The sequence below is a fragment of the Balearica regulorum genome, chromosome 1, assembly GCF_011004875.1.
Source record: "Balearica regulorum gibbericeps isolate bBalReg1 chromosome 1, bBalReg1.pri, whole genome shotgun sequence".
Classification (NCBI taxonomy): Eukaryota; Metazoa; Chordata; class Aves; order Gruiformes; family Gruidae; genus Balearica; species Balearica regulorum.
In genome coordinates, this window is record NC_046184.1 from 87,379,026 (window position 1) to 87,399,323 (window position 20,298).

General features: G+C 39.6%; 1 protein-coding gene across 1 annotated transcript in view; it reads left to right on the top strand.

The window, feature by feature from the left end:
• Positions 1-5,842: 5,842 nt before the first annotated feature.
• SPAG17 (sperm associated antigen 17) overlaps positions 5,843-20,298 on the top strand; it is a 115,292-nt gene continuing 100,836 nt past the window's right edge. The window contains exons 1-3 of the mRNA XM_075764442.1: positions 5,843-5,996; positions 13,827-13,967; positions 14,353-14,412. Coding sequence (XP_075620557.1) covers positions 5,901-5,996; positions 13,827-13,967; positions 14,353-14,412 — 297 coding nt within the window. The 5' untranslated portion in view covers positions 5,843-5,900. The remainder of the gene's footprint in view (positions 5,997-13,826; positions 13,968-14,352; positions 14,413-20,298) is intronic.

Sequence of the window (20,298 nt, forward strand, 5' to 3'; positions counted from 1 at the left end):
GTGGTGCCACAGTCTGCTGACACAGGCAGGAGTGTGTGCTGGCCAGGGGGAAGTATTTCATGGGGTTGGGGCCCCTCTTGAATTTTGGAGATGCAGAATGAGAATAGCTTGTGAAGTAGCAATGGTGCAGGTGGGAAAGAAAGAAGTGTACCTCTGAGGTAAGGAGACTATTAGTTAGACTTCAGGTTTACGGAAGAATAAAGGATTTAGTGGATGATAGGGTAAGACATGACAGTGTTTTGGGATACAGTCCTAGGACTGGGAAGTTTAATCATGGCTGTTCTATAAAGCAGATTTTAGGCACAAGTATGACTGAGAGAGACAGGTGAGGGCAGGAAATAGCCATTACTCCATGCACTTCTTTCCAAAATCTACTCATTGAACTAGATCTAGGGAGTGTATGTGCTCAGAGAAATAGATTGGAAAGAAAGGAGGAGGAATTAAAGTTGAAAAAACAGTTTCAGAATAGCATATATTGTTGCAATTAAGTTATTCTGCAATTAAACATTACCCTCAGATAACTCAGTTAAAAAATTTCTAAGATACCAAGGCTAAAGAATTATGGTTCTAGCCATTTAATTACTCCAATTCCAGTTCAGATTGCATGTATTTTTATAAATCATCTCCTCTCCTTTAAAAAATAAACAAACCATGTCTTTCCACCACTTATCAGTATTTTCAGTGCAAACTCTGGAATACATCTCAGGTCTGTTTACCCTCCATGGTGTTAATGTTTCTCATTAATGGATTAGAAACACTTTTATTTTTGCACCAGTAACGGTATAATATTTCAAATTCCACTTATTTAGACTTTGCTTTGTTTGGCTGTTGAGAAAGGTTAGTGGTTAATGCTCGGCACTACCGCGTAAGACTTCCTTTCTTGATGGTGGCAGGAGTGAGGAGTGCTACAGAAGCAGTTCTCCATGGAGGACCCTCTAACCTTAGGGAAACTACTCATTTTGTGCCAGAAGAAAGAAGGCAATGATACAGGATTTGAAAGTGCAGGAGAACGGGGGGGGGGGGGGTGGGGGGTGGAGTTTGACTCTCTGCGAGGGTGGTAAAATGTTTTCTTTGGATTTATTTCTTTAGGGAGAAGAATAAAACCTTGTGATCTGTTTTGGAAAGGGGCAGGAATAAAGCCTGAGATATCTGAAATTGGACTTTTTTGCTGACTGGCAGCAATGAACTACTTCCAAAATTCAGTTACCTAGAGACAGTAGAACTACAATACCAAATGCAGAGGGAGTCTTTCTTTAAAGAGACTGTTGCACAGCATCCAGCTGGAATTTGGAAGTCATTTTACTGACAGATCATAACAGATTTCATTTTGAGCTTTGCCAGGAATCCTTATATCATTGGCTATAGAAAGGAGAAAGCATTCTCCTCGCACATGCACGCACGTGGGAGAGAGCAGACTATGAAAGCATCTTTTCTGCAATTAAATGCAGGGCCTTGTAAGGTTTTCTTTTTCCCAGTAAAACAAAGTTGGTGGACACTCTTAAATGTAAACTTATTTGTATGTATAAAGGAAGTTTGATCTGTTCTGCGTGTTACGCTGGTGATTGATAAACAACAGAGGCTACGTACATTTGTAACTCAGCTTGACGGGAAATATCTGAGTGAAGAAAAAAACAGTAACTGGCCAGTCCGATGCTAAATGCTAGAGCCACAGGGAGAAGGGAATATCTACAACTTGCTTTGATTTTTGACCATATTATTAGACAGACAAGCTTAAATGGGTTATATCTATTGATTTGTGCATAGTGGCCCAGCATCAGAGGGCAGGCCTTGCCATGTGGCGGATGGACTTGACTGAGTTGGGTTTTCTTTCCAGTTTAGCTGTTCCCTTTCTCTCTAACTATCCCTGCATACTCTCACAGTTCAGCAAGCATCTAGCAACCCTTATCTCATTAGGAAGGCCCGTTACAATGTGAGGAGGAAAGCTTATTTTATGATTATGGTAGAACTCAGTCTTAATAAAGAAATTATTGACCTTTGGCGCTAGAAAAATTGTAAAAGTGCACCATGCCACATTCAGAAGAAGAATGCATTAATATTTATGCTCAGCTTAACCTTTGTGCCTTTCAGGGCACATGCACTTATAATTTACTGATGTAAAAATAAGCTTTCTAGATCCTAAAGCCGAGACAGATATTTGGTCCGCATCCACGAGGCCAATGCAGTCCATGTGGGAAGCTTTATGCAAATTATATAAACGAATTTAGAGACTGAGAAATAAATTATAAGGAATCATTTGGTGGCCAGAGCAGCAACTGTAGGCAAAGACCTCCTACATCCAGCTTGGTATGTGAGAGTTCAGGGAGGCTGTGGAAACACATGCCAGAGCTGCCAAATCTGTGTAACTTGTGAGATGGCTGTGTCCTGGGGGGTTGCAAACTTCAAGCAAAAGCTGTTCCCAGCCCAGATGCTGCAGTGCTATGAAGAGGGGAGGGAAATCAAAATGAGTTTTATGTTCTTCCCCTTCTTCCTTTTTGAGGGGAAAAAGGACTGAACAGTGTTCTCCTTAAAAAAAAAAAAAAAAAAAAAGTACCTTTTTTTAAATACCTTTTTTCTTCTTTTAGAATTATAAGGAATATGACGGACTGTTTTCCTTAGCAGTGCTGAAGGCCATGTTAGCTGTTCTAGACAACCTTCTGGAAAGTTTTCTAAAAGGGAAACAGCTTTCTGAAGTCATAATTCAGGAAGCCTCCCAGTTTAAGAAACATTTAAATCTTATGAAAGCAACATAAAGCAATTAAGTGTGTTCATAAGGACTCAAGCAAAGAGGACTCTTTGCTCACTTCTCAACTGAAGGCGAGAAGTTGATGGTTCTTACTGAAAAGACCATTTTTTTCCAAATATTTGTCAAGCATTTAAAATAAGCACTTAAAAAAAGCAAGCATGATTAAAATTAATTCCCCTCTCAGTCAATCAGGCTTTAATTATTTTAAATCCAAAAACCTTTACTAGTTCTTTAGTCAACTGTAGTCTTTCAGGAAATATCAAGTAGAGAAGACATGACTTTTACAACTAGTAATGCCTTTCCACTCCCCACACTTTACTGGAGAACAAGTAAGTGCAAATGTTTTTTTAAGTCACCCTAAAATAAAAGGCAACCAATGTTTCTTCTTCCTGAAGGAGGTAAAGAGTATAGCTAATTTTTAAATATTCCTTCTATATTATTATTAAAAGCGTGGGCACAGGAACATGTCGTTGTGTCTAGCTATTCTGCAGTATTACCCATGCACACTTTCTTACCCTGCTGTGTAAATTTGGAATACACAGGGTCATTAACTCATCTCCCAGGGAAAGGCAAGCTACCTTCTATTCACACAGAGTATTATTCAGAATTGCAAATATATTGTAAATTTACGGCTTTGGTTACTCCACTCTCATTTGTTCAGGTATTCACACACTATGTTTTCTAATAAGCCAGAAAATAAAAGGCTGACTTCATGGTTGAACTCCCTGAAAATTTCACCATAAATATTCTTGTCATACGCAAAGTCATTAACTCATTTGCCTATTAACTCTTGCACGAATGGTAGACTCAATTTCACTACATGGAAATGTCAGGCTTACGTGTGCGCATCCCTTTTTTGTGCAGAAGGTATCCCAAACTGTGTCCTGTCTCTCTGGATGCTTAATTCACCTCTTCTTCTCATCTGTGGGTTATCAGTATAGTTGAATTACATTCAGTTTTGTTAATACAAGCTCTAACATTGCAGCAACTTCATCTTTTAGTTCTCAGAAGCAAGCTGGAGGTTTTCAGATGGCTGGGAGACAACTGGGTGTTTTATAGTGCAGACCATTTGGAGGAAACAAAGGCTGTAGTTTCCCAATATTTTTAATTTGTCTCCTTTGTCTGTTAGAGGATTTAACCAAGAGGGTTTCAGTGATCTGGTTTACAGCTTGGCCTACAAGCATCTTTGGCAGCACAACCAAGTGGACAGGGACAAGCAGCGAAACAGGAGACGTCTTTAGGTGACTTCACTAATGCAGAACCTATTTTAGGACTATACGCTAGGGCCCTTTGTAATAGGGAGTAAATATAATTTCTTTCTCTCCTTTGTTTGGGAGAGTGGTGGAGGTAATTTTAAATGAACTGGTATAAGCTCTCCCACTTCAGCTTGACTCGCTATCTGCCACAGCATCCAACAACAATTAACAGCAACTTATCTAGATGCATTTACTAAGACAGGAAGAAGCAGAACAAAACAATTTCCTTTGAACAATCCTTATGCATCCAAGCACACACACACACACGATATCAACAGGCCAGTTCATGGTTCTCACAGCTATTGCTCACATTCTCAGAGCTGTTTGTAGGCTGTTTTTTAACTGTCCTAACAATCCCGAGCATACAGATCCAGATGTGGGCATAATTAAGCTGTTGTTGCCTCCCACAGACATCATGGTAGCGTGTATTTCCAGCCATACCATCAGGATCTGGGTGCACAACCTTCTTCTGTTGTTCCTCCTGAAGCTTACATCCAGCCCTGAAAGCTGAGCCATGAAAAATCAGAAGGGTGGTTCATAATAAGGACATTTGGCATCATTATTTGTGCATTCTGCCCCATACCTCTGTCCTGTTCTGCTGCAGTGACCGCTGATCCAGCCCCATTTTTCCTTCCCATACTCTCAGCGCTCCTCAGCAGGCACAGGCTACATATCCAAGACTTTAATGAAGAACAAGGGTATGGTGGGAATGTCACACTCCGTTTCTGTGAAAAATTGAAGTCTGATTTTTTTTATTTGGACAACAAAAGAAAACCTCAAAAAGAGAAAAATGGACACCAGCCAAGAAACGGGGTGGGGGAAAATGTTTATGGATGTTGGCAAATCTACTGTGCAGCTTTCCCATGTTACAAACTACATCACTGTCTGCAAAGCCGGCGAAGATACCCTTCTGCAAACTAAGATGATACGAGACTTGCCTGTTACATCCCCTACGAACCTAAATTCCTACTTCTCCACTAAAACCGTGTAAGTAAAGGTGTTTTATTCAGCAAATACACTAGGCTAGTATCATCCCAGAATGAAATTCTGACTAAAGCAGTACCACGCTGCACAGCAGGGCTTTAAGGCCTCGATGAAATTAAAATAAAGATTTGGAGGTACTGAGCAACCCTGATCGGTATAAGGGGGTGGGGGAAGGGCAGCATGTGGTTTGGGATATTTTCACCAAATGTTAAATCACACAGAATATTTCACTCGTCTCCAGTGTGAGATCACGACATGACTCCTCTGTAATGAATTCTTTATCTTGGCAGCTCTCCTGCTTTCTCCCAACTGTGCCTCCCTCTGCCTTTCTGGTCCCAGTGCCGTAACATATGGTAGTATTTGGAGAGCGATTTCGGCCTGGGAGCCGGCCTGGCTGCCCGCACCTGTGCGCTCCCCGGTCCCGCTGCTCCGCAGGCGGCCGCGCTCAGGTCACGCTCCAGCGCCGCGGCGTGAGCTCACTCCTTCGCCCTCCTGCCCGGGCACGCCGAGAGCTGCCGGCGGGATGGTCTGGTGCGGCCCTTTGGATGTGACATTTAATTTGGTGGCTATGTGCTTCCCACGCAGCCGCGGCGAAGCCTCTCCTTTGGGCAGCCGTGTCGGAGGCGGCTCCAGGTGGCGGCCGCAGCTGCCTGCCCGCGTCGCGAAGGACGATGCAAAGCGGCTGCCGACCCGCTAGGCGAGAAGGCCGCCGTCGGCTCAGGAGGGGCCCAGGCGGGACGCGAGCAACCAACCCTACCGAGCACGGAGCGGGCACCCGGGCGGAGGGGCACGTACGACACGTAACCGCCCGCCGCAGTCCCGCCGCTTGGCGTGGCGAGGGCGCGGCCGGAAGGCGTCGCCCCGCGGGAGTCGGTCGCCACGGCGACGCGTGGGGCCTGCCCGCCGCCCGCACCGCCATGGGCCCGAAGCGGCCCAAGACCGCCGGGGTCGCCGCGGCGGGGGCCGCGGCCAAGAGCTGGGAGGCTGCGCTGGTGTCCGCCCACCTCGAGGAGGTGAAGGCAGCCGAGGGGCAGGGCAGGCAGGGGCCGCCCGGGGCACGGCACGGCACGGCGGGGCGGGCAGGCCGGCCGGCCGGTCCTGGGATTTGAGGGTGGGGGGACCTCGCCGCTTCTCCGGCCTAGCTGCCGCAATATCGCTGCTGGGGGCTCCGCGGGGTCCCAGAGTCGCCCCGGGGAGGACGGTGAATCGTCCCAACGTGCGGTGGGGCTGCCCCCACCCCGGTCACTGAGCAGTGGCCCGGCGGGTTTCTTGCTTTTCCTCCTGGGCATTTTTTTTTTTTTTTTTTCTTGGGGCTCTGGGTGCCAAGTTTCGTCTCGGAGTGAACTTTTTATAAACTGCTGAACAACGAGGTTTGATGGAGGTGCTGACACAGCATTAACTGTAGCGTTGAAAATGTGAGGCTGTAATTTTCCTGCTTGAGTGTGTGCAGCTAAAAAGCTCTTTTTTCTTCCCCTGCCCCCCTTCCCCCCTTCTTTTACAGTGTGTGAAGATCTAAAGGCATATTTAGGTTTCCAGGTTCTATGTAGGCAATGTAACTCTAATAAATCTTGACTTACAAGAGAGAATTTGGTTTCAAAATAGCGAAGTAGTTTAGCAAACAATAATATTTATCTAGCATGTGTTTATCTAGCGCTGCTTCTGCAAGTGAGACAAATGACTTCCGTGGCTTCCTTGTTTGCTGGGTTCCTGTTTTGCCCTGTTAAAAACCTGTTTTTTGTTGTTGTTGCTGCGTTTGGTTTTTTTTTTTTAACATGCCAGGAGTTCTGGTTAAGTATGAGGACTTTTAAATTCAGGGGGAGGCTTTTAAATTGGATAATCAGTTTTCCTGAAAATGCCACAGATGAAAAAAAAATCTCTTAAATACTTTTTACTTTTATTTGATAGTAACCATATAGTACAAGTTTAGCCAAACAAAATCACTTTTTGATGTAAGCTGCTCAGCTAAAGCTGTTGTTTCCCATTTTTCCCTAGAATGTAGATACATTTTTTTGTCAGTAGACTTCAAAGGCTCTTGAGCCCCTTCTTGCTTGTGAAACTCACCCCTGCTCTAGGAGAACCTCCCTGCAGCATGAGAAGGAGGTGGAGGTTCAATCTCCATCACGTACTCCGTTCCTGACCTTTCTCCCAAGCTTACTAGCAAGGTGCCAATTAGTGATTTATTTATTTTTTATGGTGGTGTTTATTGTGGTTGTGGATATTGTCCAGTGAATTCACTGAACAAAGTGCTTTGTTTACTCTGCTGCTTCTATATGTAATTTATTACATTTGTTAAATAGAAACCATTATATTGAAGTATTTTAAAAGGTAGGAAATAAAATGCTCAGAACTTAGGAAATGCCAAAATTAGGATTATTCAGGACCACACATTGAGGCAGATGGAAAGAAACATTAAATATGTTCACGGAACGGGGCAGGAATTCTGTAGGAAAAAATATGTGATCACCTAATGAAAGATTATCATAATACCTGTTCCCATGGGGCTGAATTAAGATTCCTTGGTTCCTTAACGCTGGTATTGTCCAACTGTTTTCTGTTCCAGTTAAGCTAGTTCCAGTTAAGCTAATTCCACTTTCTCTGTCTCGCTGTTAGCAGACAGAGCCTTGAGGACATGGGGAAAACTGTCTCCCTGCTGCGGTCAGCTTGAACTCAGGCTTCTGTGATGCTGGGCAGCCACTGAAGTTTCTTATTGCAGGAAAATTCTTATTCGGCTCTTATAGTCGTGGGCAGGAGCATACTTGGTGCAAAACTGTCAAATGCCAACAAATCTCTTCTGAGCATGTGTGAATCAAGATTCATCAAGTGTGGCCAAATGTGGGTATACTTAATGTAAATAAACGTGCTCTGTAAAAGCAGATCTTTGACACAAGTATGGCTGTGCTGCCAAATTTTAGTTCCTTCCTCTTGAACACAGAGGGAATTGAATATCTTAATTACTTAATCACAAAGGATTTTTTTATTAAAGGATAAAAATGGCTTTTAAAAATCAAATCTCATTCTGCAAATAGTCTAACCATGCTATCCTCCCTTCCCCGCCCCAGTAATCTTATAGCACAAAAGATTTACTCTTGAATATATAAAGGTCGGACACTGAAAGCAACCTGTAAAAGAGAGTGTTGAGCAACTTTAATTGTAGGTGTCACCAGACATACTGCACAAAATTATTTCTTACTCCTTCTCAGTATTGTATGTGATATACCATATGAATCTGAAATTACTTAGGAGATGGCAAGAACTCCTATCAATTAAATAAATTACTCTCCTCACAATTCATGTTTAAAGAATTTTTAAATCTTTTACTTGTATCAGTTTAGAGAATATTCTTTGCCTTCAGTGGAGTCAAAGGGAATTTACTAGAACTGGTTTTAAATTGTACCAGATAGGCTGAGCAATGAAATTTCACATTTTAATGTGTGTTTATGACTTACAATATTTTATTAGTCTGATCTATGAAAAGGAGTCATTTTACCAGTGGTGGTAAGATTTTATGGACGGGTATGCTAACTAAAATATGATTTAAATGGTATATACTAACCAAATAATTGCTTTTACTAAACACACTGTGAAAACTGGCAAACAGACAACTTAAAAACATGTACAGAGGAAATACGGATTTTGCAAAGCCTTACATTATAGTTTATGTACATGTTTTTTGTTTCTAATGTGCTACATAGAACAACATGGAGCTGCAAGTTGTATATGCCTTCAGATATTTATCAAGATATTTTCATTGGGTTCACTGCAGAATTAAATTACAAAAATATAACTTCAGATTTGTAATTTTAAACTTTGCATGCTTTAAGTAGTCAAAGGGCAATATTGGCTAAGTGGAAGGTGAATTCTGGGCAAATACAGCCCTTAACAATTGAAATAATTGTTTTCTATTATATGTTCTTATTAGCTAGTATAACTAAGCATAGCAACTGGAAACCACATGCTGCTCTGACGTTCCATCTGTAAGGTTTCTGTCACTTCATTGGCCTTTTAGGGCCTGAAAATTGAACTAAAATTAAAGCTTGTAAAACCACTGAAAGTGTTCTGGATAGGGTGGCTCCAAACTTTTGATTATTATTCATCCAGCTTCCTCTTCAGAAAGGAATTAACATTCAATTGAGAGGTTTTGATACTCTCTCACCTGCCCAGATTATACAGCGAAAGCTCAGGCTCTTAAAATCGGAATCCATTAGTAATATGGGGGTGCGTCAGTCAGCATGAAAGTGGACTTGCAGATTTCTTAACAGTGATGCCCTACACAATCACTATGTTAGGTCTACAAAATTGCTGATGAGCAACCTTTCCCAGTAATGCCAGCTGTATTTAACTGATTTAAAAGCTCCCTCATTGCTGAAATCAAAGAACGCTAGAGGTAATATTGCTCTAAGTGTTCAGAAAACACTAATAAATCTTGTTATTTCTGAAGGCATTACTTAAAAATCAGGAGATTAAAGAACTCTTGTTGTTTGATGCTGAAGTGTTTGGAGTTTAAGTTTTCAAATGTTTCTCTTCAGCCTTTACAGATAAATTTGAAATTGTGCTGTAGTTAAATGAATGTACTAGTTGTGGCCCTAAGAGAAAACAAAGCAAAAAAAAAAAAACCCAGCAAAAAACCCCAAACCATTAAATACCACGAGAATAAGTGATGATGCAAAATGAGAGATATTCAGATTGCCTGGAAAGTGGGGGTGGGGGGTGGAGATGGCTGCTTGATGCTTTTCCTGGCCAAAGAGATCTAGAAACTGGTACTGCAAAAATACACAATATACCTGACTTTTTCAAATGTTTTATTTAGAACACCTGCCCTTTTGTGTCTAGAAAATGAAGCAAAGAAAATAAGACATGTTTAAAAAGGAAACAAAAATTTGGGAGCTACATCTGCTTTTTTCTTCAATGTGAATTGAAATTACAGATTTTTTTTTTTTAACATACCTATAGCTATTCCAATACTACTGTGACAAATAAGATGTAGGCTATGTGTACTGGTTTTTAACTTTTGGAAAAAAAATCACAATACAGGGGGACACAAAGGAGACTTGAGAACGAAACCAGAAGATGATGAGATGCTTTCTGTGTTTTGTGAAAACAAGAATTTTGGAAAACTGCTAGCTGCTTACATGGAGCTTTCAGAATTAGGTGGATCTTGCTGGGATTGGAGCCTCTTCACCAGAGGGACATACAAGCTTCACACATAGATGGTTATTTCTAACACTGAGAGAGACTTTGGTGCGTTTCAACTCTTGACATGGCCAAGAGTTTTGAAACAGGGGGCCAGTGTAATTTGTGACAGTGATTGTCACTGAATGCGTTCCAGTGAGAGTGGTCTGGCCTCCCCTTATTTGGAGCTTGTTTCAGATTATTTAAGGAGTATTTGGTTACCAGTGCCACATTTTCAGCTTTTTTTTTTTTTTTTTTCATTCATGTTTGAATCAGCGTTGTTGATTCTCTGGGATATCTACTCCTGGCATTTTGGTCGTCTTTGTTCACAGTACGTAGTGCTTGCATGATACTCTCAATGGCAGCCTCCCTAGACTGTTTCCATGCTTTTCCAGTAGTTATTTTTATGGTTTTCTTTATCCTGTTCTTTAACCTGGGAACCTCATTTGAGGTAGCCTTAGGGTCACTAATCTATCCTCTTTCAGATCCTTTCTCAGGTCTCACTTCTACAATAACATTTGAAAGAATTAAACTAAGTAGTGAAGCAGTTGTATATTGAGGGAGAAAATATTTTTAAAGTAACCATATACATTTTACTACTTTTCCTTCTCATTTTTATGTTGTGATTTTAGGTGGTGAGCTGTAGAAGCAGGGTCTGTTTCTTCTCTATCCTTTCAGTGCCTTGAACATTAAGGATACTGTTACAGTATTGATAATATAAGGACAGTATTGCAAAAATAATAGATTTTTAAAGTCAGAAAAGAACATAGTCAATTAAACACCTTAAACTATGTACTAACGCTGCACATTCACTGCCCTTATTGACTTCATGTGCTGTTCTCTATGTTCAGCTTTTCTGAAGAATGATCCTTGAGGGCTTCAAAATTGGTCAGTCTAGAAACAGATGACATGCTATTAGTGACTCTGGGAATTCTGGATAAGTATTCCCTGCTAAAGTATGTGTAGCTATTTCTGGTATTTATTTAGCTCTGATTCCCAGCTATTGCACCTTTTTTACAAAAGGAATATTTTTTTCTTCATTTTGCAGCTAGGGAGATATGGGCTATCTCTAATACAGTTTAATTTTTTTATGCAAAAGACCTTGTATTGAGTTGCATATACTTCAGTAGAATTAAGTGGGGTTATAATTTTCACCACCAGTTATCTGGTAAAGGCTCATTCCATGTATTTTATTTTTAATATATTAGCCAGGGTTTTGCCTGTGCTGTAAATATTCTCATAGCTGTTCTGTAGAGAAGCTTTAGCAGCTTGTTTGTTTGAAGCAGAGAATTTAGCTGGGGAGAGATGATGTGACACACTGATGTCAACGGCATACCTTTTCTGAGGGCATACCTTTTTCTGAGAATGTTGTGTTTGGATAAATCCTGAGGTTTTTTAAAAAATTCATTTTTTGCAAGCAGGATGTTTTGCCTTGGTGCTTTGTTAGGAGCTGCTGTGAAGGTGGACATCACAGTGGAAATCAGGAAAATTCTCTCTCTGTTGCTTTTAGTGCCTTCCCAGGGAACACACAAGTATCATGAAGGAGAAAGTCTCATTACTCAAACATAACTGACAGTGCCTGGGAAGTATTAGAGGGGCTGGAGAACAAGGATTTGGAGAAGGAATCTGAGGATGGAGAAAGCTGGAAGTTGGATCAGATAAGGCAACTAGGGACTAGCTGGACAAGGAGACTGAGGACGAGAGCTAGGGGAGCAAGTAATGGATGTGGGAAGTGTTAGAAGTGGCAGAACTCAGATGAAGAACAGAGGTGGAAATGGAAAGAGAAGTCAGCTAGGGGCAGTTGGGACCAAGGAGTGGAAAGATCAAGAAGAGGCAGGACTATAAGGAAGACAAGTTTCACAAGCATCCTTGTTGCAGGATGATGTTAATCAGTGCTAATCAGGTGTAATTTGTGGGCAACAAGATATCAGCGTGTTTTAAGGAGGCACTTAAGAAGGCGTGAGGCAGAGGCTTTAAGACTATCGGATAGAGATTTCTTCACATATCTGAAGAACTGCAGGAAGTTGTGGGAACAGGCTGTATATTGCTGCTGGACCATGCTTCCCCTAGCATTTAGGGTTGAACTTGACCTTCCCGAGTTTTACTCTTCTTCTGCTGTTAGCATCTGTCTGTGAGACTTACTGGGTGTCATTCCACTCTTTTGGTGGTCCTCACTGAAGAGGACAGTGTAGTAATACCAGTTCCTCCATTAGCTCGTGTCACAAGCGGATGGTTGTTCTGAAGTCTCTGTCTCTGCTGACAAGCCCTGATACTGACACAAGGGAATTTCAATCTCAGTTCTGAAAGCCTAGAAAATTATGCATTCACACACGAGTACATATCTAAAAGCTCTTTGTTCAAGGAATGGTAAAGTTTTTGTGTCCAACTCTTGGCATCTATACAATGACAACTTCAACTTGAATTCAGATTAACTTCAATTCCTGTGCACGTGTTTTGATCATAATAGTGGAATACCTATCTCTCTCATAGTGCTGTGCGCTGGTAGCTCTCTTGGCAACTTCAGGCAGGAGGAGGTATCATCCCCTGTTCTCCCTCCCAACTATAAAGCGAAAAAAGAAATTTAGTGTACCCAGTACAGTCCCCACACAGATCATTGCTGCAGTCGCTTTTCCATTAAGCAGTGCCTGCTGCCCCAGGTCAGCTGGACACTCTCCTCATAAATTCCATCGTGTTTGCGTGCTCCTAAAGCATCAGTGATATTCTTGCACTCTCCTGCATTTTGTAATTTTAAAAACTTAATGTTTATTTTGTGCTGCTATAAAACATCAAGGAAGTTTGATGCGTAGAATTGTAGGGGTCCTTTTGGATTAGGTATCTGCTCTGTAGCTACTTGCAATTTCAGAAGGCTACACTTAGTGACCCAGGTGATCTTTCCATGTTTTTTTTTCTCTGAATATTCTGTGGCTACAAAAATGGGACATGTATCTATAATCACGTTGTGCCATATTCATGTGAATATATGCTTTTTTACCTAAAGAGTATGACAAATTGTTTCCCTCCATGCAAGCGTTTACTAGTTTGAAACTTACGTCAACTGTTGCTTTCGCCCATCCCAAGCCATCAGTTACTCAAATAGCAAACATTTAAGTACGGGTTTTTTCAGCTAAAAGAAAGAACAAATGAAGAAGGGTACAGGAAAACTGGAAAAAGAAACTTCTCCCTTTACCATTTACATCTGATTTTTTTTTTTGAGTGGTCCTTTCCCTCACTTTACCATCAACTCTGGTTGAAATTTGTTTATTTTTTCCTGCTGCAAATAATGACAATAATACATATATTCAATGACAATAGTACATAAATTCCAAATTCCTTTCTTTGCTTACTGAACTGCCAGATCTGAAATGACATTTAAAAGTTACTTTATCTTTGTATGATGCTAATACAGCATTTGTCTGCGAGATTTGTAGAGGTTGTGAGTAGGCATTGGTGTTTTCCGTAGCGTAATGCTGCCACCTGATGGCAGAAAGAATTGGGGCAAAGTAGGATGTGTTTTTTCGAGTTGTATACAATTTACTTCAGTGTGATTAATACAGTGATGTTGAATATGTCTTAAAGGGAGCAACCATCTCTACATGATTACTCCTTGAAACTGTGGGGAAGTGCTTTTGTTTGCTTGTGTTTTAATATCTTAAATACTTTATTTTGGAAAATAGGATGACTGGAAGCCTAGCATCGCTTTTGTTGTTGGGAACAAAATTGAGGATGAAATCCACACCAAGGCCCTGTCTCTTGCTGTGCAGGTGCCACAGCGGAAGCTCTTCAGCGTGATAACACATGAAGACATTTTCAGACAGGTATTCCAAGAAAGAAACTTCTAGTAACAAGCCAAACCCTAGATCTCACTTCTAGATACTAGCTTCTTTGGTCTGTGGTAACTATAAATTTTGTATTCAATTGAATTGCTCTGTGGAAAAATTACACTAATTAAAATGTTAAAAATGGAAAAAGAAGAGCTTACTGTATAAGCTGGTCTGCTCCCTGTAAATAGTGAGGTTTTGTTACAGACTTTTTTTCAAGGTGCTGATCACAAAAGTTCCCTCCCTAAGTTACAGGGGTACTATCAGATGATTCCTCTCTGTTTTGGAATGTGAGTGTAGTGTTTGCAAAGGGGAATAACGAGTAAAATAATTTGTGTAAACTTAAAATCTTCTCACAGTAGAATGCTTTATTTCCTTGCAGATCAGAGAATCTGGGAATGAAAAGGGGAAAAAGGTTAAGGATGTGCCTCTGTACTATGAGGTAGGTTAAAATATGTATTGCAGAGTCAGTGCTGTTTTACACTGACGTAAATACAGCTGTGTAATTGTTTTAGGGATACCTGAGTAAATGCAAATCTGATGGATGTAGCTGGTAAAAACACTCAACCATCTAGATACTTTAAGCTGCGTTCTTTTTGCCATACCAACAGTGTTCTGTTGGACTGCTAATTAAGTGAGGATCAAGATGTCTTTTTAGGGATATGAATTTTACTATGTTAAGACTATGTTATGTGGTCATATTTTGATGGTAGTGTAACAAATTACAGAAAAATGATAAGACTCTGCTCTCCTAGATCCTCCCAGTAATTTAGAGGCTTATACCTTTATTTATGGGAATGCAGTGCCATAAATGAAACACCATCTCTGTGTGCTAGTACCCATTATTATCTCAGTTTGATGTTAAATACTAACCTGGTTCCTCTAATGGGGTATGTCAGTGGGGTTAGGAATCATGCGTAGTACAAAGAGGACTTCCTTCTCACTACCTTGTTAATGTTTTACTTACAGCTTGTGAGAGGTTATAAAATCCTGTGATTAATTAGAAGATTGTTTAAAATTTTCTCAGGTAGAGTTTTATGGCCCTACAGACCTGGAGCGTAAAGAATTTTGGATCCCTCTAAAACAATCTTGTTTGCATTTTAGTTCTGCAATGACTAATAAACTTTTTATATGTCTCAGGTTTTGGACGACTTTATAACGGATCTTTTTAGTTGCAGTCTGTTTTTCAGTAATGCCAGACTACTATCTGAACAAGTCCCTTTGGAATTATTTACCACTGACATGACTGTGAATTTTATGCAATTAACCCTCTTCATTTAGGACTAGCCTCCCAGGCAGACTCACCCTTATATTACCTGGGATGTAAAACCCCTTCTGTCCTACTGACTGATTTTGAAGTCTAGCTCTAAGCAGAAGCTTTGTATGATACCTGTATTTAATTACTAAGAGCAATTTTCCTTCTGAAGTGGATACTTATTAAATTCCAGCTGTCAGTGCTGTGTCTCATTAGCTACTTACTTTACTCCTCAAAGACATTTTTTCCTCCCCTCCTTTAACAGAGAATATAAAATGCTTGTTCTGACCTTTTGCTTGGACTCAGTTTCCGTTCTGGCTGTAGCAAATTAAAAGATTGATCATGTTGCCGCAAGCATATTACAATCCTGCCTCTCTGGGCAGAATTTGCTCCTAAGTGTTCACTTAAAGTCCATGTGCAGTTTGGGCATTCAAAGCTTTCACTGCAGTAAGGATAAACAAGTACGAGGTTAGCACAGAACACAGGGTTGTGAAATATTCTTCTGAGAGGAGCATCTTCACTGCATACGGTTCTCTCCTTTGTGGCGGGATTCAACACAGTGGCATTTCCACAAGTGCATATTCATTTCTAGGGAGGCTGTAAATGAGATTCCTGAAGCTTAATGGTCTTTGAACATATGAAGTGTACATGTGTATGAATTTGGGACTGATGACGTGCATAGTAATGTGGCTATTAATGGTATTAATAGTAACATTGTTACCCATGTCATTGGTCTTGCACATTGCGTCTACTGAAATGCAGGGGGTTTTAATAAATTTCAGCACAGCAGTCTGCAGTGCCTGCTTTAAGTCAAGACACTTTAACAAACTGCTTTTGGTATATTGCAAGCTAATTATATATCATATTAAAATAATTTCTTTTGTCTATTCTAAATTATTTCCCTTCAGAGTTTCTATCGTCTCACTGGGTTGTATTTCCTATCATTCTTATTGTACAAAGTGAAGAGGATCAGGGCAGGGTTTATGAGTTTATGTAGCTAAAAGATTTCCAAATCCAGGAGAATTAGGTGTCTAACACCTTTTCTGTCTCTTAAGTGACTTGATGGGAGTAGGAGTTCTGATTTGTAATTTTGTGCTAATTCCAGCACCTAATTAAATGATGTTAGGCTGAGTCTCTCATAAAAATGCCATGGAATTTTTTTTTTCTTTGTATATGCGAGGGAAGATGTTATGCTGCCTGTAAAATAACAACAGATTTAATAATGATTAGGATTAATCTATCATGTGCAGTTTTTCCAACAGATGAGACCTAAAATTACAGTATGTTTGAATAAAATATATACATTATATGTATATACATATGCAAGGTATGTATCTTCTATTGTTTATCTACCTGTTAGTTTTGTCAGCTTTCTATTAAGGTTGGTAATGTCATGTGTAATTAAAGTGACTTACCACCACTAAACATGATAGTGTTTTAGTTTCTAAACTTTGAATTTTGAAAATCTATTCAAGCCTAAATTTTCCATACTAGATTTGTTCATGAAGCTGATTTCCTCCCCACCCCCCCAGCCCCCCTTGAAAATTCTGGTGAGATTGAGTTTACAGGCTGTGTGGATGGAAGGGGTTTTGTTTGGGTTTTTTTCCTTGTATGAGTTGTTTTCCAGTTTTGTTGGGACTCACTGGGACAGGGTCAGGGAAGTTGCCTTTATGTTACCCAGGAAATTTTGAGAAGGAATAGGAATCTTGTCCCATACTTATAAGGGGACAAGCTGGAGGTGGGGAGTAGTTCCATGATGAGAAAAGATTGTGAAAGAAGATGGAGCCTCATGTCCTCCCTTCACGTCAGAAGACTGGAAGTAGGTAGATGGCATTGCTGAAAATGGACAGTTGAATAAGGGACATGGCCGTGAGAGAGAGAGGGATGGAAGGGAGAGAGATGTGGAATAATTTTGTGGTTCTCTCAAATAAGCTGAGATGCTTCGGATAAAGCGTCATGGAAGGATGAAAAAAGGCACAAGTAGCAGAGATGAGAGCAGGTTTTTTTGGATGGGGATCCCAGAACACTGCCTCTAAAATGTGGTGTTCTGCTTGTGAAGCCAGCAAAACTAAAGTCTTGCAAGAGCAGCATCCTTCCACACTGCTCTGACTCATCTCCAGGACAAGTCATCTGGTGTAACCAAAAAGGCTTAACTGCAATTAAAAATACTATTCTTCATTCCCCTACCTGTCAAGAATTAATATATTAATTCTGGTTTTTCACAGCAAGGCTTCTACCTGTAGTTGTCAAACTGGAAAATATTATCAAATCAGCTGCCAAATCCAAATTGTGGCCCATTCTCATCTTAGAATTCTGTGAGACGGGAGCAGAATAAATCTGCTGTAAATAAATATTTCTCAGATGTTGATCACTGGGTAGATAGCTAACTCTACTGGTGTCTTCTGCATTTTGAGGATGGGAGGCAGCATGAGCAGTGTGCACTGCACTCCTGAAATCCTTGCTAGACTTATGATTCCTTGAGGACAGGTAGAGGTGACTACAAATTAGAAAAGCTCCTAGACACGGCAGAATTTTTTATTTATATGTATATATAAACAAACCTAAGGAATAAATTAATTTTCTTCTAGGCTCTGTATAGTATGCTGTGGAAGTAGAAAAGATGGGCACAGCCCAGGGGAAGAGGCCATTACACAAGTGGAGTGAAGTCTGTGATAGCAGCAAATCCCATAATTTGCAGGGGGTGGGTGGAGGAGGAGGAACTGGTTGGAGAAGGCATTCGTATTGGAAAGGAAAAGGTAAATGGACTATCTGGGCTTTGGACCTCAAATGTAGTGGAAGTGTTTGATGTAGTTGAAAGGAAAGTTTCCTGCAGGTGATTTTTTTTTTTTTTTTTATCCCGTGCCATCTTTAATGATGCCTTTTTTCTCCTCTTCATCTTTTCCATCCCAAAGGAGCTTTGGAAAGATTTTCCTTCTCCCTTCATCTCAAGCAAAACTTTCAAATGTAAATATGATCTGTTTTCCCAAGAGACCATACTGAATGCAAAAGCAATAAATATGTATATATGTGCAAAAATAAGATCACTAAATTGTTTTGATTCTTCATTTTTGGTGAGCAATGCTACTGACAAGAAAATTTGTAAATGCTGTAGCCCAAGAGTTGGCTTTCTTACCAATGCTGCTATCACCAGTTTGTTTTATGTTCTATGAAATCAGTAGATGGATTTTATTGGCAGAAGAGACTATTGTGACCTGTACCACAGATCACAGTATTAAAAAAAAATATTCTGTATGTTGAAATTTTTAAAATCAAGATTAGATGTTTTCTCTAAATGATTGGAAACAATTGAGAATCTGCTACAACTTAATTTGCTTCTGGGGAGGATCTTTCCTGATAAAAGTTACTTCTAGTTTCAGTGTAAATGTACGTTTGAATGTATGGCTTACAGACCTATTTGGTAAATCAAATAAAATCTTGCAGTTAATCTTCTCTTTGTAGAAATTCTGAGATTGTGTTCAAGTTGTCCCTTAATTTTCTCTTTATTTAGCAATGTGTAATAAATTCCTTCTTTTTATTTTTTTCAATTCTTTAATAACTTCTGTGAATCTTGTCTAACAAACATTTACAGTTCATTATTTTTATTTAATTGTGGACACCAAACAGATTTAGTGTTTTTGTTGAATACGTATCAAAACGAAGCATTAACGTAATGCAGGTACTCCTATTTGATAGCTCATTGTATACAAATCTGAAGATTGTGTAAGTGATCTGGGCTACTGTTTTACACTGAAAGCTAATTTTGGATTGATTGATTCACCCTTGCCCAATGAGTCCTTCCCAAAGTTACCACTTTACAGTTTCTCCATCCTCTAAACTGGTCTTGTTTTCTTTCTTCTGAGATACGTCTTGTAATTTAACAAAATCAAATCATATTGCTTTCTTGCACTATACTAACTACATTAACCAAATTTCTTTGTATGAATGAGTTTTCCACTATATTTTTTTATATCTCCCATGTTTATTGTGTCTTCTGGAGATCTTATAATTGAAGACTGTGTCTTTTCCCAGATCACTGACAAACTTTTAAATAGAGTAGCCTCAATATGTTGTATGCTTTGGACCCCACAAGAAACTCACCTGTTTGATGATGATTCTTTGTTTGTAATTGCATTTTTAGATCTGTCAGTTAAGGAGTTTTAATCTTTGTCACTGCTTTCTAAATCAATAGTCAAAGAATATTTAGGGAATTTTGCTTTTCACATTATCGTATTATCTGTTTCAACTAGAATTGCTGTCTTACCAGAGAAAGCTATTTTCTTTGTGAAAAGGCCACCTTTTTTGTTTTGTTTTGTTTTTTTCAAAAAAGAACAAAATTGAATTCATAATAATTATTTTACCTTCCTTTTACTTGTTGTTCATTGAATCCTCCATCAGGATATTAAGGAAATAATATCAGCTCCTCTGTTATTCTGTAGTCATCAGCATTACAGTGCCAGTACTTAAAATACATGTGTTATTCTAGTTTCCCTTTTTTAAGCATTGGTGTGACATCAGCTTTCTTTTATTTACTTTAAAACTGCCCTTGTTCTCCAAGAGTTGCTTAAAGTCAATATTCATCATCTAAAGAGCTCCTCAGCTACCTGTTTTTAATACTTCTTTGATTACGTTGTCCATGTCTACTGGGTTTTGGTATGCCTAGCTTTAAAAGCTGCCTTTTTGCAACTTTCTATTCATACAGTTGGAAATAACTGCTTATTAATGAAATGATACAACAATATTATCTGTTGTTTTTCTGAATATAGATCAGAATAATCACTGATTAGCCCTACTTTTCATGCATCTTTATTGACTCTTCTACTTTTTCTATTTAATACCAGACCAATGTCATCTTAAAGATAGTTTTTCCTCATACAGTTTTAAAAAAAAGTTATTGTCCTTATATCTGCTGGCATATGTTGTCTTTCTCTTGTTTTTCTTGCTTTTCTTCCTTAAGTCTGAAATAGTGAGGACACTTAAATCAGGCTATCCAGGATCTTGTTACTCATCTGATTGCACTGGATTATCTCTGTTTGATTCTTGCATGTGATGAACAAGCAAACATTAGCTTGCATG